The following is a 23,734-nucleotide window of genomic DNA, read 5'->3' as shown; positions in this document are numbered from 1 at the left end:
ATTCGATCGACGCCCACACACGGAGCATAAACAACAAGTATCAAAAATCGCACGTCTACGTGAGAAAAATCAGTTTAGCTACATACACATACTACACACATACAGATGCTTTAATATGTTTCTCAGCATATTTTGACTAAAAAATTAGAACTTCTCATGTGTTTAATTATTTAACGCAAAATCAAACTGTCAGTTCTCATTAAGCTTTTTTTTTTAATTTGATTACTTAATGAAGCGATTAATTTTTACTATGAGCATTATGTTTGTATTTTGAAAATCGGGTATAATTTTAAATACCGTTAAGTTGATACTCACCATAGAAAGCAAAGAAATATTCCCGGCAGGCCGATGCAGAGTTGTAGCCGCTGATAGTCCTGCGTCAGGTAGGCGATGCCGGCGATCAACATGTACGATATTGGCAGTGGAAATAAATTGTACATGCCGGCTATGGTACGCCATTTGCCATCCACATACTCAATGGCCAAAATGAGGCCAGCATATGTGACGGACACGGAGACTAAACCTAGTAGGGCGCGAAGCAGCAGAAACATTTCCAAAGATTTTGGGAAGTACAGCACCAAACCTGTGAGAAAAACAGTGAAGATAATTTTATAAATTGCTTTACATTAGATTATAATCGCTTTAAAATATACTTTTTGTTAAATAAATAAAAAAGTCTCAAAAATCAAGTGCAAAATAGTAAGGAAGGGCTAAATTCAGGTGCAACTGAACATTTTATACTTTTGCAACCTTCAATAATCAAAGCCATGGAAATACCTTAAGGTGTAAAAAAAATAGTATAAAGTCAGCCGAATGTTCGAAAATCCTGATATTACTTGTATATGAGCTAGGCCACGTTTTCAATGTTTCCATTTTAGGCACAAAGATACACTGTTATGAGCCAAACACGCTCTCTCATTTTCATTGGGATAACTCAAATATTGACCGAAATATGCGATACAAAGTCATCCCGAATTCCGAAAATCTCTATATTAAGTATATGGGGCTGAGGGAAGTATTGGTCCAATTCAACCCATTTTTGACATACATACATACCATTATTAGACATTTTTGACATACATACATACCATTATAAGAGAAGGATTATCCCTTAATTTCAGTTATATATTCCACACCTTAGTCGATATTTTCGATCAAAAGTCAACTATAGGCACCGGGGTCTAAATATTCGGTGCCTAGGGGCTTGAACAGTTTTTATTTAATTTAAACAATTTTGAGTCATAAAGTGGCACACACCAATTACATTATTCGTGCAAAGTTTTATCTCGTTATATTAATTGCTTCTTGATTTCTGTACTGGAATTGAATGAATAAAGTGGAATTTAAAATTTAAAATATATGGGAAGTAGGCGTGGTTGTTGTTCGATTTCGTCCAATTTCATAATATAATATACGAATGTAAAAAGAATACAATATACAAAATTTTGTCGAAATCGGTTGGTCGGGTTCTGAGACAGGGGCAGTGCCACACCCATCGTCCAATTTTCAAACCGGCTCTCATAAAGCTTTCTAATACCATCACGGTGGTAAAATTTAATGTCTCTATCGTATTTAGTTATTCATTTATCGCGCTTTTAGAAGTTTTTAGCAGTACCGTTATATGGGGAGTGAGCGGGTTATCATCCATTTTCACACTGTCGGTAGAAGTTTCATAAAACTAACCGGTCTCATGTACCTGTGGGTACTTCCTTGGCTTTAATCCTTGCAAGTTGCAAGAGCCTTAAATGTTCGGTTATACAAATAATTTGCACTGCCTTGATGTTATATGAAATTTTTATAAGGTGGCAACATTGATTAAAGGATACTCTTCCACATATTGACTATTAAGGCGTTGCATTTTGATAATTAGGAGATATTATCACACTGTCCTACTCATTTCTAAGTTAAAATAAAACCAGTGAGAGAGAGAGACAGAGATTTGGGGTGGTATTAGAATGTGAAACTTCATCATACATTCTATCAGAACTATTATAGAAAGAGAGAGAACAGTGCTGTAAAATTAGTAGGAGAGATTTTATCATTTATACTTTTGAAATCTAACGTTTTAACGACGAGTCTTTTATAATACTACTATGCAACATAAAATATTGTAACTCCTTTTGAGAATAATAGAGCGATTCAAAAAGGCAAATACCGTCTACAACATATTTCTTCGAAATGACCTCTTTAAGCTAACTGAGATCAAATTGCTGGTCCAAATATAAGTACCTTTTTATATATTTATCTTTAGGTTTCTGAGACGGAAACGACTTATAGAAAATGGAATATTGCATACACTCTTGCAAGTTATGCATCCGGAAGGAATTTAACCCGTAGATGGTCACTTTCGTTTGTTTTTCCAATGCTTCAAGTATAAGGTAGGATATACTTTTTATCTACATACATATAGTAAATAAATAAAATTCAAAATAAACACTTATGTTCCACACCACTTCCAAACTATTTGAATATACAAAAGCTTCTCGTTTTGAAATGAAAGAGCAATCTTAATCCTTCGCTCCATCTCAATTATTCTCGATTGTGGTTATTATCTTGTGCTTGCAATTAAATTTCAACATTGCGCACTTGCAGTTGACTTTGACATTTACCACTGACCAGTGTCAGCCTGGCTGCTAAAACAACAAATGTAATGCAACAGTGAATAAGTGTTTGTAAAAACAACAACTACAATGGTACACACCTCCACAATGGCTATTGATTGTGGCTACAACTGGCAGGAATTGACTCTGAACTTGACAATCAATGCCGCCACTCTAACAAGGCTGCCAATCAAATAAGCCATTAACTCAAGCAGGTGTTTGCGTATACATGTGTGCACTACAAACACATATATACTGTGTGCGGCAGCCACTTCTGATTGTGTAGATTGAATTGGCAACAGTTGCTGCCGGTGCTTAGACACCACCAACAAAATGCGTTAGCAAGCATCGAATCAATGACTTCAAGTGGCTGCAGCAATGCATACTTGTGCATTTGTTGTTATCCACATGTATGCATGACTAAAGGTACACAAATAGCAGCAGAGTCCAAGTCAAACTTTGTTATTTTGGTGTAAAAACGCTCTCTCTCAAATTGGACTAAGTAAATATGACTGAAGACCCTTTAAAAAATTTGAAACGTCTTCCCTTATATTAAAATCTCCGAGCACTGATGTTCTTCTATCGGTTCGCCTAGTTTCAATCCTCTTCCGCTTTCGCGGAAAAAAAAACCGAAAACCAACGTTGAGAACTGATAGAAGAGAGAGAATTTACAAGACTAAATACGAACCTTGTGTCAACGATTACACTTTTTAAGGTTCTTGTAGGACTATAGGCCACCTTGATCCTTTATGGCAAAAAAAAGAGTGGACTCCAGTTCCAAGAATCCGCCACTTCAACAGGTCCGAATTATTAAAATTACCACCGCTTCTCGTATATTATTGTATAATCCGTCGAAAGTTACTTTAAATTAGCAATCGAAGAAAAAATATTGCTAGTAGTTTAGTACTTAGAAAATACCCAGGAGAAGAGAATCGTCACACACCACCTCTTCGTCGATTTCAAGGCTCGAAAAGATGCTGCCCACAAAACTAATACGGCTGTGTAAACTGATGTTGAGCAATACCAAAAGCTCCGTCAGGATCGGGAAGAACCTCTCCGAGTCGTTCGATACCAAGCAAGGTTTCAGACAAAGCGACTTTCTATTGTGCGACTTCTTTAACCTACTAATGGAGAAAATAATTCGAGCTGCAGATCTAAATAGAGAAGCTACAATCTTCTATAAGAGTGTACAGCTGCTGGTGCATGCCGTTGATATTGATATCATTGGCCTTAACAACCGCGCCGTTAGTTCTGCTTTCTCCAGAATGAATAAGGAAGCGAAGCAAATGGTCTGATAGTGAACGAGGACCCTGTCATAAAATTAACAGTCGTCGCATTTGCGACTTTTTGACAGTCATAACTTCGAAGCCGTAGATAAATTCGTCCATCTTGGAAATAGGTTTAAAACCAACATTAATGTCAGCCTCGAAATCCGACGCAGAATAACTCTTACCAACAGGTGCTACTTCGGACTGGGTAGGTAATTGAGAAGTAAAGTGCTCTTTCGACAAACAAAGACCAAGTCACTCATCATCCCCGTCCTGTTTTATGATGCAGAGGCATGGACGATGAAAACATCTGATGAAGCAGAGAAGGGGAAATACCTCCACTCCGTTAAAAAGACCAGATGCCTATGGACCTAGCAACATTGAGAACGTTAACAGATTTGTCCCGCATTTTTTACGTCCCGGTCCCCGGACTCTTTGACCTCAGCAGCACTAACAATTAGGAATGGAAACATGGCTAAAAAAACTGAGGTATAGTAGAACCTAGAATTAATGATGTTGATGCAGACCTGATCTGATATTCTTGTCTTAACTGACAGTCGACAGATTCAATTTAGCTCTAACTTCTATTCCCTGAGAGTGATATTTAACTACGAGCTCATATACTTCCCCGACAAGGATATGACAATGTAACAGCAAAGTAAGGAAAATACTATTATTTCGTTTTTCAAAGCTAAGCTTGGCTAGCAAAGCTAAAAGCGGAAAAGTAATTTTCGCAACACCAAAAAGAGGTTCTTAACTGGAATCTGGCAACTAATGTCATGGTGCATCCCTAAGTGTAGATAAATCTAGGAAATTTAAAGAAAGCTCCAAACGACTACTAAGCTATAACTAGAACTTTTTTCTGCAAGCTAAAGCTGAAAGCTGACATTTTTTTATGTTTCTTATTGTATTTAGAAATTAGACACTGCTTACTAAGAAGCTTGCCTAAAAAGAACAATAACATCGTCTAATAAAAAAGTTTCCATGGCAAATATTTGGACTCATAAAATAAGCTTTTATTGCCAGACTTTGAATTCCAGTTGAATGAAATTTGTCGACATTATTCTTACTAAGGCATTTTAATATAAATATTTGTTGCCTTTTGTTGGCACACACTTACCGAATATTGTCTGCAGCACAGCAGATACGAAGAGCATCTTCTTGCGGCCGAATTTATCCGACAAATAGCCCGACAGTATGCCACCTGTTGCCACACCCAGCAGAAAGAACATCTCCGCCACATTCTTAATGTACTCCTTGTCGCACACCAAATCCCACTGTGAAGTCCATGTGTTGCCCAAATTGTCATTGGCGTCGTATTCCCAAGCGGTGCAGGGTATGCGTGTCTCATTCTGCACAACTGCCAGCGGTGAGAGCAGATAACTGTGAAATGCCGACACTGCCGAGACGTCGTGTGGTAAAATGCCTTGTGATTGCTGTTGTTGGCGTATCAGTTGTTGCAATGCTGGCTAGTGTATGTGGATGCGTGTGTTTTTGAGATAAATGCGGTCACATAGCATGCAACAGTGCACAGTTAGGTGCATGGCAGCGGAAAGAAATTGCAAAGAGAGGAAGAGCGAGAGTGAGAGTAGGCATTAAATTGTCGAATTTGTAGAAATTTCACGCTTGGCTGCACGGCGCGCCGCGTATGCAACACAAGCAGTAGACACACACATGCACAAGCCGGCCACCGTGTGATTGAGGGGGGTCATACAGCAAAGTATGGCTGCGGAAATTTCGGCAATTTGCAGCTAATCCTCTGGTCTTGTGGCAGCCGTGTGCGTTGTGTTGTGTTTGCAGTATTGTTGTTGTTTTGATATTTACCTGCAGCTGCAAGCTGTCGTTGCCCACTTGACTCCAGTCTATATTCGCCTGAAAGCAATTGTCCTGCGAATCGCTCAGATTGCGCCACACATCCACCGGCAAGTGTTGTAAGTGCGGCGGTCGGCTGCACCAGAAGTTTTTGTTGATCGCCTGCAGCGAAACATAAATGAGAAATGCATTTGTATATATAATACCCTTCACAGGTGAATTATTTTTAACAGAAAATGGTATAAGGAGTTTTGTTTTTCGATTATGGCCGAACAGTTTGTATAAGAGATATATAGTACGCTATAGTGGCTCGATTTAAACAATTTGTTTGGAGATTGTTATGTTGTCTTGGGCAAAACTACATGCCAAAGTACGTGAAGATATCTTGTAAAATGAAAAAGTTTTCCTTACAGGCACTTGGTTCTAACCGTTCAGTTTGTATAGCAGCTATATGCTATAGTGGTCCGATGTCGGCGTTTCCGGCAAATAAGCAGCTTTTTGAGGAGAAATGGACATCCGAAATTTCAGATCGATAACTCAACTGCCAGGAAGACTAGTTTGGCTAGACAGACAAACAAACGGCAATGGTTAAATCGTCTCAGCTTGTCATGCGTATAGAGTCTCCAATGATTCTTTATAGGTGTGAAAAACTTCGTGACAAACTTTATTAACATCTTATTCAGGGTATAAAGTGTCAAAACAATTAGCATTTCATTTCAATTTTCACTCAGAACCCACACAAATACGCGCCACTCATGAAAATTTGCGCTCACTACCTCAACGCTTGCTGACTCACCTGGTAAACCGACGACGATATGTGAAATGTATTCGGCACCTGAAACAGCGACAATAGCATTGTCATTAGGCATTGCCACTTGCCGAAATGCCCTACCAAATCGCCAATTACATCGGTCTCATCTTCACCATTGCTGCTCGTGCTTAGGTGTGGTTCCCGTCGCGTGGTTGGCGCTGTCGCTAGCGGTGAGGGGCCATTATTGGCGGCGATCGTGCCGCTGTTTGCTCTTGCGTTCGCCGCTGACGTCACTGTTGTTGTCGTCGTGTTCGTCGTTGTATTGGCAGGTGGCGCTTCGCTCGTTGCAGTGTTGTTGATCTCATTGGAATTGGAATTTTTACGTTTCGCCGTCATTTGTTTGTGTGTTTTGTGCAGCGATTGCTGTTGATATTGTTGCGCTTGTGCTTGTGACGTCACAGTAGTTGTTGTTGCTGGTATTAATTTACAGTCATTAGCTGTGTGTGCGTGCGTTGGGGACGGTTGTTTGCGGTTATGTTGATTACCAAACGGTGTGGCTGCAATTAGAATGAGAGGGAATCATGAGATTATATGCTTCAGTTGAATTTCTGATATCTGTACAGAGCTAATATTCCAATTATTGAAAACTTAAATACAAAATTCGGAAATCGGAATACAATATTTGGTTAATCGGAAGTATTTTCACAATTTTTGAGAACAGTAGATAACAGGCAAGAACGGGGTTAAGCTCGCAGCAGCCGAACTTTACATACTCTGTTTGCTCTGTTCATTCGCAAACCTATTTCATCCATTTTCGCATTCCAATTATCCATGGCAACATATTCAATTAATTTTTTAAGATATCTTACTATTATATCGATGCTAAAAAGATAACTTTATATTAGCTATATGAGGGATAAGCTAGGTATTGAACCGATTTTTAAGGGGTTACATGGGTTTATGGGTTTCAAAAAATCGATTTTTTTATTATCTTATTAAACAGAACACCTAAAATTATGTCCTAAATTTTCAAGTCGATCCAAGTAATAATTTTGGGGAAACAGCCTTGAGAACTTGTGCGCTCGAGGCTAGCTAGGCTAAGTGTAAGTAAAGTCTTTGAGATACAATTCTTATTTTTTTTTTCGATTACAAATATTTGAAATTTTCACTGAAATTTCATTTTTTTTTTTGTAAAATTGTCTTCCGAAAATCCAATTCTCAGTTTTTTTTCCTTCGTTCAAGTTCTAAGTTAAGGTTTTAACTAAAACATATATTTTTCACTTTAGATGATGGCGTCGCAATTTTTTTCCAAAAATTTCAGAATTTCTTTGTCAATAGGGAATGTTTCTAACAATAAAAAATTCTAAAACATATTTAACTTTTTATATTAGAAAAAAATTGTTGAAAAAGGCTGTTTTTTTCCCGAGGAAACCCACGTAACCCTTTAAAACTAGTATCAGGAACGGCCCAATTTAATTTCATTAAGATTTATTTTAATTGACCAATAATCTGGTATAAATTGGGCTATGGGTGCTTAAGTGTCTTATCCGATATCGGGAATCAGAAAATTTATTGTCCCAATTCGACAATTTTGAGTGAGTGAGTGTCTTTTAGGGCACGTGATTTTCAAGAAGAAATATAACGCATATAATTTAATGTTCTGGTTAAGAATTTAAATTTATAAGAAAGATAAGTATTTGTTATGAATAAATTCCAGCCGTGAAACCCAAATTCAACCACTTTTTGCAGCAATTGGTGCCGTATGCTAGAAATAACGCACCAAGACGTCAATCATCTCGGTCTTAGCTGCGCACACAAGCGACTTCACATAACTCCACAGAATAAAAAGCAGCGGTTATAAATCGCACGATATTTTTCGAATCAAAAGACGTCCACATCAACATCCTTCAATACAAACAGAAAAAAATCATTAATCATGGCTCTATTAGCGTTCATTGTTGTCTGAGACATTAGGACCGGGCTCATTTCTTAAGAAGTATGGACCAAATATTCCGTCTACCCATAACGGCGTTTCAATAATGGCTTTTGGATAATCATCACTTCAAATTCCATATGTTTCTTTATGAACTCACGTGAAAATCAGAATCGGTGGTCATTTAGCTTTGGATCCATTCACTGAACGTGCAAAACGCTTGATGGTTGCTCAGCTTCAATTCTTTGGAATTGGATTTTGAAAGTCTCCAAATCAAGGTCCGCAAAATCTTCCATAAAGTGGATAGGTCCAGCTTTAATTGTTACGCGCGACGGCGGATGAAATTAATACTGCTCCACAGCAGCAATGTTTAAGAATGAAATTTTTGTTTATTTTTGTCAGAAACTGAAAAGTACGAATGTGCAGGATGTCAAGCAACCGAATATAACAATAGCATGGGACTTAGTTGTTTAAAGACTTTGTGTTATTTTCTAACGCGTGATCCTATTAGATTTATTTTTTCAATAGCATTTCGACAGATCACGCGTAAGTCGAGTAAAGCTAACATGCTTTTTCTGTTCCGTATTGCTTGGCCTTTCATCAAGAATAGACTTACGCCTGAAGCATCTGTTTTGCGCGCTTTGTTAACCTTATGATCAATATAATCGGCCTACTGAGAATCCTATTCGGAGCACCATCACACATCTTGAGACTCAGCATTCATTTTTGGATAATATTCGACCGAATAGACCATGTCCAGCATTAAGTGAAGAAAATATAGCAGCCGTAGCTGAGAGTGTACACGAAGACCGTGGAGTGTCGACTCGGCGCCGTTCGCAGGAACTTGGTCTGACGTATGGAACGACTTGACGCATTTTACGTCGAGATCTTAAATTGAAAGCATACACAATACAGCTTGTACAATAATTAAAGCCGTTCGACCTTCACCAACCGACTTCGCTTCGTTCAATGGACTATTGAAAAGTTCCAAGGAGATCCGACGTTGCGTCCTTTGGACTCGTGAAAAGTTCCAAGAAGAGCCGACGGTTTCGAGCCAAATTTCGTTCAGCGATGAGGCCTATTTCTGGCTCAATGTGTACGTAAACAAGCAAAATTGCAGCTTTCGAGACGAAGAGCAACCTGAAGAGATTCAAGAGCTGTCATTTTATTCATAAAAAACAAGGGTTTGGTGTGGTTTGTAGGCCATTAGAGTCATCGATCCATATTTTTTCAAAAATGATGCCGATGAGAACGTAACAACTAATGGCGACCATTATAGATGATAAATGACTGTTTGATGCCTGAAATTACGAACTTTACTTTCTTGGCGAGATTTGGTTTCAACAAGACGGTGCCATTTCTCACATCTATCAATGGATTTATTGAAAGAACAATAATGGTGGGCAAATATTTCACGTTTTGGTCCGATCGATGAGCCCTCAAGATCGTGTAATATTACACCGTTCGATTTCTTCCAGTGAGGATATGTAAAGTTTAAAGTCTATGCGGACAATCCCGTTTTGATTCAGACCTTGGAGCAAAACATCATCGAAAGTTACCAGTCGAAATGATCGAACGAGTCATTGAAAATTGGACTTAAAGGATGGACTAGCCAAGACGTAGCCGCAGCCAACATTTGAAGGATATATTCATCTAAAAGTAAATGCCAAAGAATGTTCTTTCGAATGATAATAAATCACCACTAAATTTGAAGTTTATGTGTTTTTCTTAAAAAAAGTAAGAAACCTCAAAATATATCACCCTTTATTTTTTGCTAATTAATTCTTTCTTTCCAATTAATTAAACATTCCACTGATTCATTTATAAATTTTTCTTGCAATTATCCTCTTTATCATTTCTAATTTCATTTAGCTGTTGTTGCCTTTTTGTGTTTAAATGATTGCGCTTCGCTTAAGAGTGAATGCAATCTCATTAGGCCACAGATTACAAGCAGTCAGTGAACTGAAATTGGCCTTTGACCTCCCTGCAATTCTTCTTTCCTGCTATTTTACGATTTTTCGTACACATGTTTGTTGTGATTTGCCTTTGACCACATTCAGTAGCAGGCTTCTTTGTTGCTGATTTATTGCTTTATTTATTTATTTGTCGTTTTCTTTGTGAAATTGTTTGTTGCTACAAGGCATTCCTGGCTGAAACACACACAAATTTATAAGTATAGGATTCTGCTCCCTCGGCACTGCTTACTAAAGAAGATGGCCATAGGTGATGTTTGCCGTTGAATTTGCCAATTTTGTGTACAAATACCTATGGATTTGTGTGTGCGTGTGGGCGTTTGTGCTTATTGAATGCTTTGCGTGCGTTCAATGCCTTCTTGACTTAAGTGAATTGGTCAAACTTCTTCACGCTCGGTTGAACTTTTCTCTGCTTTCTGTACTTTCTGTTGTATGTGAGTGACATTAAGTGCACATATATAGGCAGATATGAGTATGCATATGTATGTGTATAGTAGGGTGGCACTTAAATATTAACAGAAAGTATGTATGTATGTACATCCCATCGCTTAAATTCCTACACTTTTGATTATAGCGGGGTTTTCAATAGGGACGCTACAAAAGTAGCCCGATAGGGACAGTATATTTTTTCTTGCTCTTTTGGCAATTCTCTTCAATAAGGTTTGCCATTTTATCATGAAAAGATATACGATCCAACAACGAGTTGAAATTATTTAAAATTAACTACCAAAACTCGGAATCATTGGCCTCAACTTTAAGAGCGCTATGCCCAATTTATGGTCGTCATAATCATCCTGTCAGATCAACAATTGAGCGTCTAGTGGAAAAATTTGAAGCAGCAGGCACAGTAAAAAATGTTTACATGCCAGTAAGACATAATGCTGTCGTTAGCTTATCAATTGAAGAAGACAAAATCAGTCTCTCACAAATCGTTCTCAAACGTTGGGCATCTCTGTGACGTCGTTGTGGTGAATTTTGCGAAAGATCTTGGCCTACATTCTTAAAAGATCAAATTAGTGCAAGAACAGAAGCTGCTTGAGCACCAGAATCGTCGTATGTTCGTGAATTGGGCTGAGCAAAAACTTGAAAATGATCCGGATTTTCATCGAAAAATCATCTTCAACGATGATGCTCATTTCTTGCTGAATGGCTTCGTCAATAAGTAAAATATGCGTTATTGGTCAGGCAGGAATCCACCGGTACTCCATGAGTAATCATTGCATCCCGAAAAAATTACCGTTTGGCGCGGTTTATGGGCCGGTGGCGTCATTGGGCCAGGTAGGTATCACTATCACTCAATAATAATCGAATATCTTTGGTCCGAATTGGAAGATATGGACTTGGACAATATGTGGTTTCAACAGGATGGCGCAGGAATAAAAAATTTCATTGATATCCCAAACCGTTTTATTTCAAAAAACTTTCGTGGCGATCTTATTGAAAAATACGTTATATAAATGAAGGTATTAGGTATAAACAAATTTTAAAAGAACTTAGCGTTCATCGCTTCACAGTTAGCAGGGATATCAGGTATTCTTAAAATGACAACTGAACGTGTACATCATAGCATTCACGATTACTTGGGTATGAAAAAGCTATGTAAGTATGTGTAAAGTGGGTGCCGCTCGACCTCACTTTTTATCAAAAACAACGACAAATTGATTATTCGGCGCAGTGTTTGGAGATGTTCAAGCGTAAAAATACCGATTTTTTTCATAGATACATGAAAACATTACAAAGAATTTCACTACGAGGTCCAATCGAAAGTCATTCGAGTGCACTGCACACGATGAAACCGCTCCAAAGCGTGGGAAAACGTAACAGTCGGTTGGCAAGGTTATGGCGTCTGAATTTTGGAAATAATTTATTTTATTTATTGATTACCCTGAAAAAGGGGAACCATCATAGTGTTATTGGACCGTTTGAAAGATGAAAGCGGTGAAAAATGGCGGCGTTTGAAGAAAAAGAAAGTGCACTTTCACAAAGACCGTGCACCGTGTCAGATGTCATTGAAACCGATAACAAAAGCCATGAATTGAGCATCGAATTACTTCTACATCCTCAGCGAGTTTTTTTCGTCCTCAGATCTGGAAGTAATGCTCGCTGTGAAGAAATTTTCTTCGAATGAAGAGGTGATTGCCGCAATTGTGGCCTATTTTGAAGCAAAAGACAAATCGTGCTACAAAAATGGTATCGAAAAGTTGACGAGTTGCTATAATCAATACCTCGAAGGGAACTACATATGTCGAATAAAGAAAACGAATTTTTCAAAAAAAAATAAATTTGTTTTTTTATGGTAGGACGGGGGCTTTCAATTAACCTATTATAATCAAAATTTCGTTTAAATTAAAATTTCGTGCAAAATCTAGAACTTTGAGGTTACAATACAATGGACTTAAGGGGCTATCCAGTGTAACGCATGAAAAAGTAGGCGTTTTTAGTGATTTTTTTTGTTTAAAGAAGAAGAAAGTACTTGATTGAATATTTCAAACTTCTTTGAAGATAATAAGGTACATATATTTTCAGCTAAACATATTTTAAGATTTTAAACTTAAAGATATTTCCTATACAACGACCTACATATTGTTGAAAAATAAATTCCGAGGAAATTAAGTGCAGTCTTCAACACTCGAATCCATTTCTCAAAATTTTGTTTTATCATTTCATTGACTTAATGACGAAACTTTATTGGAAAAAGCTCTTAAAAAGCGCACTGTATAACTTGACTGTGAACTGTGTAGGCATGTATGCATGTTTGTACGTATGTACATATTTATTTATTTATGCTGACCGGCACGGACACAGACAACCAGCTCTGATTGGGTTTACTTTTTATTTACTATTCCGTTTTTCTGCTTTTATGCGCGTCAGTAAATGTGAAAAGTTTCGCAATTCGACGAAAAAACACAAATAAATAAAATCATTATGCGTATAAGCCTGAGTGTGTGTGTAAGTGTGCAGACTTTGTCCGTTTGGCGTTGGAAAGTTGCTTGTAATCCTTTTGTAAGTTCTCTAATCCTTTTAAGCAGACTTCAGTTGCTACAACAACAAAAGAAAACTGGCAGCACTGCAGCTTTTGTATTTTTTTGCCAATTTTTATACCCTGAACAGGGTATATTTATTAAGTTTGCCACGTATCTTGTATCAACCAACGTTAAAAGTCGGGTATGCTATAAAGTACATATACATATATATATATATGTATATAAATGATAACCATCATGAGCTGAGTCGATTGAGACATATGTATTCGTCTGTCTATATGCGAGCTAGTCCCTCCGTTTTTTAGATATCGGCTTGAAATTTTGCATATACATATCTTTTCCTCCTTAAGAAGCTTTTCATTTCACAAAATCGCCGATTTCGCACCTCTATAGCACATAGTTGACATCCAAACTGAACGATCGGAATCAAGTGCTTATACCGACAGCTTTTTCATTTAAAGAGATATCTTCATTAAATTTGGCATGGGATATTGACCAAGGCAACGCTATAATATTCGAAGAAATTGTTCAGATCAGACCACTATAGCATATAGCTGCCATACAAACCAAACGATCGAAATCAAGCGCTTGTATGACAAACTTTTGTACTTGTGAAGGGTATTATAGCTTCGGTGTAAACGAAGTTCACATTTTACTTGTTTCTTTTATTTTTGTTTCGCATTCAGTTTAGTCAGTAGTGTTTAGTTTGCTGATACTGCTCATAACAGTAAGTGTATAAAGAGCTTGGAGTAATTTAATTTGTACTAATCTAGCATTAGCAGTGATTCACTGACACATTACCGTTAGTTCGAGTGACTACATGTGTATGTGTGTGTATACATATGGGTCTTAAGTATAGTATGTGCCCAGCTCTACGAACAAAAGAGTTGAATAAGCAATGAAATAACGCTAACAAATCCGCGCAGAGCAAATAAAAGAACACGCTCTAAGCCAACTTCACTAAGAATTCGCTAAATTAATTAAAGTTGCGCTGAACTTGGTTCTGCATACAAAGGAGCTGCGTGTGTTAATTACGAGTGCGGAATTGGAAATCTATTATTTACATTATTAATTTAACGCCACACAATACTATTGCTAATTGATATTACATTTGCTTTGCATTTCTTACACATTTAGTGTTTTATATTTTCCTAGTTAAGAGTTAACTAGCGAGAGCGAGACCAAAGTGTAGTGGATTGAAGAGCAAAGGGGACAAGGGAGCTTTAATGAAAGACTAGAAGGTCTTAATTCATGGTTCCATAGGTTAACTCCAAGTGCAAACGATGCCAGATATACATATGTATGTATGTACATATTTTAGTCGTATTCGATTCGCTATTTCCCTATTCACTTAATTAGAGCTCTCTTCAATGAAACAAATGAGCATAAATACAAAGTTACTTCTTGCATTTTAGTCTACTCACAAACGCGCGAACTCAGTAGCGTTGGTCAGTGACCAGCACTTGTGGGATTGCGAAAGCTTTCAGTCGCAAAGGTGAAGGCAAAATATCCATGGAACTACTAGCTCTTAGCAAGGTTCATATTGTCTCAAGGGGGAGGCTAAATGTTTTTGGAGGACGTGGAAGATGAAATGGAAACATTTAGACACTTTTTACTTCAATGTCCAGCTTTCGCCAGACCAAAGTTGAAGCATCTTGGTTACAATGCTTGCTCGGGGGTAGAGTGGGTAGAGTAGATACTGGTCAGTTAAACAAATTTTGTGGCTGACTTAAGGGGCCTTATAGATATAAGGCGGCCTGTTTGATCCATACTTAGCAGTTCTGGGTATCTTCTTCTTCTTTATTAACGTAGACACCGCTTACGCGATTATAGCTGAGTTAACAATAGCGCGCCAGTCGTTTCTTCTTTTCACTACGAGGCGCCAATTGGATATTCCAAGCGAAGCCAGGTCCTTCTCCACTTGGTCCTTCCAACAGAGTGGAGCTCTTCCTCTTCCTCTGCTTCCCCCGGCGGGTATTGCGTCGAATACTTTCAGAGCTGGAGTATTTTTGTCCTTTCAGACAACATGACCTAGCCAGCGTAGCCGCTGTCTTTTAATTCGCTGAACTATGTCAATGTCGTCGTATATCTCATTCAGCTCATCGTTCCATCGAATGCGATATTCGCCATGGTTAATGCGAAAAGGACCATAAATCTTTCGCAGAACTTTTCTCTCGAAAACTCGCAACGTCGACTCATCAGTTGTTGTCATCGTCCAAGCCTTTGCTCCATATAGCAGGACGGGAATCATGAGTGACTTAAAGTTTTTAAGTTCGTTTTTGTACGTCGAGAGTGGACTTTACTTCTCAATTGCTTACTCAGTCCGAAGTAGCCCTGTTGGCAAGAGTTATCCTGCGTTGGATTTCCAGGCTGACATTGTTGGTGGTGTTTATGCTGGTTCCTAAATATACGAAGCCATCTACAACTTCAAAGTTATGACTGTCAACAGTGACGTGAGAGCCAAGTCGCGAGTGCGACGACTGATTGTTTGATGACAGGAGATATTTATTAAATTAAAAAGTCTTGCCTTCGTTCACTGCCAGACCCATTTGCTTTGCTTCCTTGTCCAGTCTGCAGAAAGCAGAACTAACGGCGTGAGTGTTTGGGCCGATGATATCAATATCATAACTCTTATAAAAGATTGTAACTGCTCGATTAAGTTCTGCAGCTCGAATTATATTCTCCAGCAGCAGATTGAAGAAGTCGCACGATAGGGAGTCGCCTTGTCTGAAACCTCGTTTGGCATCGAACGGCTCGGAGAGATCCTTCCCTCTCCTGACGGATCTTTTGGTGTTGCTCAACGTCAGTTTCCACAGCCGTATTAGTTTTGCGGGGATATTTTTAAAAATTTAGACATCGCGATATAAAGGCAGCTTGTTTCCGTGCTGTCGAAAGCAGCTTTGAAATAGACGAAGAGGTGGTGTGTGTCGATCCTCCTTTCACGGGTCTTTTTCAAAATTTGGCGCATTGTGAATATTTGGTCGGTTGTTGATTTGCCAGGTCTAAAGCCACACTGAAAAGGTCCAATCAGTTTGTTGCCGGTGGGCTTTACTCATTCCCACAATACGCTTATCCCACGGTGGTTGGCGCAGATTGTGGGGTTTCTCTTTTTGTGGTTTGGGCAGAGCACACTTAAAATCCAAATTTCTGGGTATCACTACGAACAAAAGTCTTTAACAGTCCAAGAGGGATTATGATTGGTCTCACGAATATTAGCCTCTTTATCTAAACTAACCTAATCTAGGTTTCTTTATTCGGATATTATAATTTTTCTTTAGACAATAATTCATTCCAAATTTTGTGAAGTTATCTTGTCAATTAAAAAGTTTTCCACATAAGGATTTGATTTTGGTGGGCAGCTCTAAGCTTTAATGATTCGATTTGAACAATATGTTGGGAGCTTGTGCTGTCGTTTTAGAAAATAATCCATGCAAAATATCTTGGAAGTTTCGACAAATGAGTTGGTTCTTGGAGAGAAAGGAACGGGTTAATCGCCGAGTGACAAGTTTAGGCATAGACAAACAAAAACACAGACAGTCGGATATGTCGAAATCCACTTAGCTTGCCACGCTGGTCGTTTATACAAGTATATACAACCTAACACACAATGGCTCGTTCACCGAAATTTTTGGAGCTTTTCGTTTAAGTTAATAATGATTTAGTGTTCTGAAGAATTATGTTAGATTAGGTTAAGTTTGATGGCACTGGACATGAACCTATTGTAGCCCAACGTTGGTCAAGTTCTCGCGAAGTCCAACTATCCAGTGTTAGATCAAGCTAGTAGGGATTTTAAATTGATCTTCAAAACTGTCCCACATAGCAGTGAGCAATTCGAAAGTTTCTCCGCTTATGACTGCAGGTTTGGGGAAGAGATAAATTCAGCAAATACCACAGTTAATAAGCTTCTCTGTTTTATAGTTAATTTTAACTTATGGCTATTGTAAGACCAATTCTGCTCTACGGTGCAGCAGTATATTGGACAGTCGCACGGAAATACACCTACCGGAAGGGTCTTGGGAAGCAAGGCGTCGGTAGAAAATGTCGCCAAGAACTAGTGCCTTCACTTATACTGGATGCCAGGTCACAAAGGCATCGATGTCAATGGCTTATTGGACAAGATCGCAAAGGACCACAACTTTTGCTTTGTTTTAGGAATTACCTAATAAATATATTTTAAATGCAATAAACCCACGATATGTTGCACAAATACCGCAATAAAACGATTAAATAATGATTACAAATAACTGTCCACAAAACTTTCCCCCTCATGTGCTTTAAACTGTGCTAATCGGCGAAAGTAAAGCGAACGCCAGCCAGTTATTTGGTCCAACTAACTTCAAGCATAAATAAAAGCGATGTTGCATGCAACATGGGTGCACACTGACATCACATACAACCGCCGAGAGAAAGCACAAATTAAGTCTCAGTGAACTTTATCATGTACGCTTCCATAATTCTACACACACATACACACATTATATGTAACGGGTGATTCAAGCAGTAGTACTTTTTTCAATCGCCTTTTTTAATAGATCACGCGTGAGTCGTGTCCAGCTTTCATGTTATTTTTGTTCAGTATTGTTTGGCACTTCATCCATCTTGAGACCCAGCATTCATTATTGGACATCATTCGAACGAATAAGTCCCGTCTAACACGCAGTGAAAAAAATTAAGCACTCGTAAACGAGAGTGCACACGAAGATCATGGAGAGTCCATTCGGCGCCGTTCACAGCAACTCCGACTAACGTATAGAACGACTTGTCGCAGTTTACGTCAAGATCTGAAGTTGAAAGCATACAAAATACAGCTTGTGCAAGAACTGAAGCACCTCGACCTTCCCAAACTACGCCGCTTCGCTATGGGCTTTAGAAAAGTTCCAAGAAGTTCCGACGTTTACGAGCCAAATTTTGTTCAGCGGATGTGTAAACTAGCAAAATTGTCACATTTGGACGAAGAGGAACCTGAAGAGATTCAAGAGCTGCCATTTCATCCAGAAAAACATAACAGTTTGGTGTAGTTTGTGGGCCGGTGGAATCATCGATCCATATTTCTTCAAAAATGATGACGGTGAGAACTTCAGCGTCAATGGCGTCCGTTATTACACCATGATAACCGACCATTTGATGCCTGAAAGTAAAGTTCGTGATCTCGGCGTCATTTGGTTTCAACAAGACGGCGCAACAATCATTGAGGTTTTGGGCCGGTGTATTCAATACCACCAAGGCCCTGTCATATCACACCGTTAGATATTTTCCTGTGGGGATAAGTAAAGTATAAAGTCTATGCGGACAATTCCGCTATGATTCAGGTCGAAATGCTCTAACAAGTGATCGAGAATTGGACCCATGGACTTTCTGAGACGTGGCCGCGTCCAACATTTTTAAAAGATAATATTCAGAGAATAAATGGCAAAGAATGTTCTTTCGAATGATAATAAACATTCCCCATTAAGTTCGAATTTTTTGTGCTTTTTCTTTAAAAAAAAATATGGGAACTCGAAATAGATCACTCTTTATATAGTACAACTTAAGTATAAGCACATACACATTAAAATATTTATGTGCATTCATAGAATCTATCAATTTATGCGCATGAATATTCACATCCTCGCACACAGTACGCAAACACGAACACACACACACATACCACACACGTGTGAGTGTACTGTTCCCGCCTTGAAACGCATTCAGCGAAAAATTTCATGCACTTGCCTCCACTGCAACAGCTGCTGCTGCTGCTGCCATTGCCGCAAAGCTGCAGTCAACTAAATCAGTCAGGCATGCATGCATCCATGCATGCAACAACAATTACAGCCATATGACAATGGTGTAGAGCGTCGATTGCAACAGCTAGCTGCACCAGTAGTGACAACAACAACAACTGGCAATAAATTTGTTTTTGCGCTTAGGTTGGCCGTCCAATGGCACACTCATGATAGACTGTGTGACGCTAGTTGGCACTGACATAGCCACAACGTGTTGGTCGGTTGGCTTAGTCCACGCCAAGCTTTCAGCGCTGCATGTGGCATACACCAAATGTACATATGGTTGTGTGTATGCATGTTGCATGGTTGTATTTTTGCAATGACGATAATTAATTATCGCACTTTGGACGCATGCATTTTATACGAGTACAATGGTCAGTATATAAACTTGGCTGAGAAACACTTTTGCCGATGTCGAAATGTAGTCCCGTACAGATGTACGTAGATTTGTATGTTTTTGACTACTTCTGTTTAAGAAGTTTGAGGTTTTTTTAAATTTTCTAAAATGTTCTTAATTTTTTTTTTTGGCTTAAAGTATATTGTAGTCTTCTAACAAGATTTTTGAATTGGTACAAAAGCAAAAAATGATTTCCTGTTCAAGTCTGTGTAGTGTCGAGGCGTTTGAGTCACTCAGTCTAAGCACGTACAACTTCAATCGCGACTTTCACGAAATTTCACTTTTCACTTCACTCGCTAGTATTGGGAGACCATTCCACATATCCTTTTGAAAATTTAACCTTAGATTCATGGTTACATCTATATACGTCCAAATTTTTTGTTACTTTTGCAACTGTTTATTGTGAACTGACAGGTCAATTTAAAAGCTCAGACCCCGACCCTTGTTTCAAAATAGACCTCTGTTTATGAAAATTCCATGAAAGTTTATTCCCATGGATCGTTTTGAGATCTTAGAACAGGAAATAGTCGCTGCGAAGGCAGCCCTTTCTATTTCTTCAAATGCGGCCGTTTTGCGGCGATGTCCTTCAAGCGTTTCAATAACCCTAAGTAATAGGCGCTGTTGATGGTTCTTCCTTTTTCAAGGTAGTCAATAAGAATTATTCCATGCTATTTTCAAAATACAGTGGCCATATTCTTGCCAGCTGACTGTTATGTTTTTCTACGTTTTAGAGTTCAACGCGTGCAGTCCACTCGGATGGCTGTTGATTTTACTTCGGAATGAAATTATAAAACCATATTTATTTATTGCCACATATAGACGCAAAAACTCGAGTATATTACGCTTGAACATCACCAATCACTTTTCCAAAACATCAACTGTCGTTGTTTTTGGTGAAAAGTGCGCTCGCGCGGGATCCGCTTTGCAGAGAGCTTTCTCAAACACAAATATTCGTAAACAATATGATGTATAGGTTCAGTTGATATCTATAGAGTGACTGTTATCTGAAACAACTTCACTTTACGTTCATTCAAAATTCGTTTGTGGAGTTTTTTGATGTTTTCGCCGGTAACAACCACTTTTGGGCGCCCACTGCGTTCACCATTTTCACCATGTCTAAGCTTAGCATACCAATTTTTGGTGTTTGATTTTCTTGGGTCTGTGTCCGAAAATTCGTCATCGAGCCAAGTTTTTGCTTCAACTGTATTTTGCAATACACGAAGTGCTTGTATGCTCTCTTATACCGTAAAGTTGATTCCAAAAATTAACCCAGTAGTATACATCTTGTATTTAAATGTCAATAGATGATTAGTAGTTGATTTATAAGTTCTGGAAGAGTGCAATTCGGTTTCAGTTTTCATTACTACCAGAGCATATTATCAAAGTAATGTATGTATGTATATGTTGGTCGCGAGTAGCATTACTTGTATAAAAGCTCAACTCTGTTGCAGGAAGATTAATTAGCATTAGTTTCTGGGAAAATTTGGAGGAAGTGCGACATAGCTATACTAGTGATGGACAAGCTCCTAGATACAGGTAATAGCGTGATGAGTAGCGCTCTGAAAGTCATACACCAATGGGCACCATCTGCTAATTCAGAGTAAATAAAATGCTGGTAAGACGGATATGGTACTCTTTACAAGGAAGTATAAGATCACGTCAGGGAAACCTCCGAGGCGCAATGGAGTAGAGTTAACTATTAAGTATCATTGCAAGTACCTGTGAGTAATAGTAGACAGCAAACTGACGTTCCACTCAATGTGAAAGGGAAGGTGGAAAAGGTCAGTAGTGCTCTCAACGCATGAAAAAAGAGAGTATGGTCTACTTGCTGCCTTATGCATTGATGTTACTCAGCGGTACTCAGTCTTACTTTACGGTGCTTTGGTGCGGTGGACCGCTGCCAGTAAAATTTTATACGGAAAATCATTATACGGTGCTCCCTGCATAACGGGAACACTAATAACCACTTCAATGGCGGCACTTGAAAGGTTACACAACCTGCCAAACTACCTTGACTTTGTAGTGGAAAGCTCGGCAGTGAAATCAGCTGCAAGGTTTGCGGTGGTGGCTGAACTTTTCTCAATAACCTTTAGACATAGCTCGTTAGGCAAGGGATCGGGGGATAAAATAGATCACATAAAAAAATGGCTAATGAAGTAGACGTCGGCGGCGAAGCTAGATCTCAGGCTTCCAGAATACTTCAGTACAAATAATATCAATATATCGCATATGTCGATAGTCAAGCGGCAATTAAATCAATAATCTTATAGCGCATTACATCAAATAATGTCCTTGGAAACAGGGAGATAGATATCGTGTCTGCCGGAAAGCGGCGGAATATATACTATACGTTGTTCCAGGCCACAAAGGCATTCTTGGAAACAAAATAACTGATAGATTGCCAAAAGAGCCATCCGTCATTCTACCGAACAAGTACAAGAAATACAGAAGTCGCACAAAGCGATACGCAATAAAATTTCCGAAAGAGATGACAGATGGATCAGGGTGAATTTGAATGCCTTATGGGCATGCAGGATCGCCCAGATCAGACGAAAGATGGCGGAGGAAAACACGCAAGCTTTCTACTTGTAAGGTCCCAAAAAGACTACATAACCGTTGTTGAAATAAACACAGATTACAACTTATTGACAAATGCGAGTCGGATAGGCTTAGTATCTCTGGTATATAGTATGTAGAAAGTGTGGTGAATTAGGCATGAGTGAGACGCTGGAGCACTTCCGCTGCTTATGTGCGGCCTCATCTAAAACTCGGCTTAGATATCTAGGTATTTGACAGTTCAATGGACTGGATGAGGTATTAGGGTGTAATGGAAAATAGTCATGCTTCTTGGTAAGCAGTTATAGAGGCAAGGTTATATCCAATTTCTACCCTTTCGTCCTCGCCGCGTATCTTAGAAACTTGAGTAACCCTTCAACAAGAAAGGCAGCTTTAGTGGAACCACTCCGACATATCCGGTTTAAGGGCTCGCTGAAGTCTAATTGCAGCGTCAGTTCATCAGAGGTGCGGTTGCGAGTGGGCGTCGCTCTTGAAACAAGCGGTTTGCTATATACAGTGTGCTGGGTTTGGGACCCGCCACGTAGAAACTACTCCCAACAACATCCTATTAAACTTCAGCTCGTGTTATTAATGAACCTCCATCTGGCATTAAAAAGGACATGTCGGTTTATGTATGACATGACCATAACGTCGGCCCGTATAACTTAATCTAACCTATGTATGTTGCGAGGCTCTAGCATGACCTACTTGGTATGAGTATCTATCTATAATTATTTTTATCTCGAACTTAATATTTTTCTAAATTAAGTTAAAGTTAAAAAACTGACAACCACTTTAATAAATTTTTTCCATTCTTTACCTTTTCCACCATTCGCTATTTTATGCATCGCATGCATTGATGCTCAAATTTTATGACCACGCACGAGAGCAACATGCAAGTACACATACAAACAGCCATACCACATATGGTTGTCAACGGAAGTAAAAGCAACAGCTGCGACAATTTGTTGCAACACTCCAATGCACACAATTGTGGCATTTAACATGAACGCTCGCCATTGCCTAGCGATGACACACATACACAGCGACAACTATGCGTACACGCTCATATATACATATGCATGTGTTTATATGTCAGTACACATGTGTCACAGTGTCGTCATCGCTGGCGTCGGGACTCATGGTCACACGGTGATCTTGGTATTGGGCTTTTTCAGCAAAATTGGTAACCATAGCGCCTGACGTTGCCCGCATCGGTGGCAACTGATGGCCATAGGTGGCAAGGTCAGCCAAAGCTCAATGCTACAAATTACATTTAAAGCGATACAAATGGGTGCGAGCCGACGAGAGGAAGGTGACAATGTCATTGGTGTTGATATCAAGGACAGATATGGGATGCGGAAGTGCGGCTACTGGCTAGCTGGGCGTGGTTGAGGAGGTCAACTGCGCTGACAGATCATCAGGTGGCGTACGTGCATACCATACATACGAGCATTCATACATACTTATATACTTTTGCATTTATATACATATGTAGTATGCTTAATGCGACCACTTTACGTGCAGGAGTGTCTCTGCTTGTGCTCTTCATTTGCATGCCACTTAATTGCTGGTTTGCTTCAAGCCTTGCACAAGGCTTTCCATATGCATATATGTATGTACATACATGCTTATTTGAAAGTGTTGCTTGTGTAGCAAATCATCAGACATTTGCATGTTAACTATTCTGTTGCA

The 23,734-nt window shown here is 38.9% G+C and overlaps 1 protein-coding gene across 1 annotated transcript in view; it reads right to left on the bottom strand.

Annotated features, from left to right (window-relative positions):
- Positions 1–311: 311 nt before the first annotated feature.
- LOC120766837 (organic cation transporter protein-like) overlaps positions 312–23,734 on the bottom strand; it is an 84,137-nt gene continuing 60,714 nt past the window's right edge. The window contains exons 2-5 of the mRNA XM_040092548.1: positions 6,477–6,988; positions 5,693–5,842; positions 4,989–5,337; positions 312–583 (exon numbers count right to left, since the gene is read on the bottom strand). Of these exons, the coding sequence (XP_039948482.1) occupies positions 312–583; positions 4,989–5,337; positions 5,693–5,842; positions 6,477–6,988 (1,283 nt within the window). The remainder of the gene's footprint in view (positions 584–4,988; positions 5,338–5,692; positions 5,843–6,476; positions 6,989–23,734) is intronic.

The sequence above is a fragment of the Bactrocera tryoni genome, chromosome 1 (genome assembly GCF_016617805.1).
Source record: "Bactrocera tryoni isolate S06 chromosome 1, CSIRO_BtryS06_freeze2, whole genome shotgun sequence".
Taxonomy (NCBI): Eukaryota; Metazoa; Arthropoda; class Insecta; order Diptera; family Tephritidae; genus Bactrocera; species Bactrocera tryoni.
Note: the sequence above shows the minus strand (reverse complement) of the source record. Positions and strands in the feature narration are given on the sequence as shown.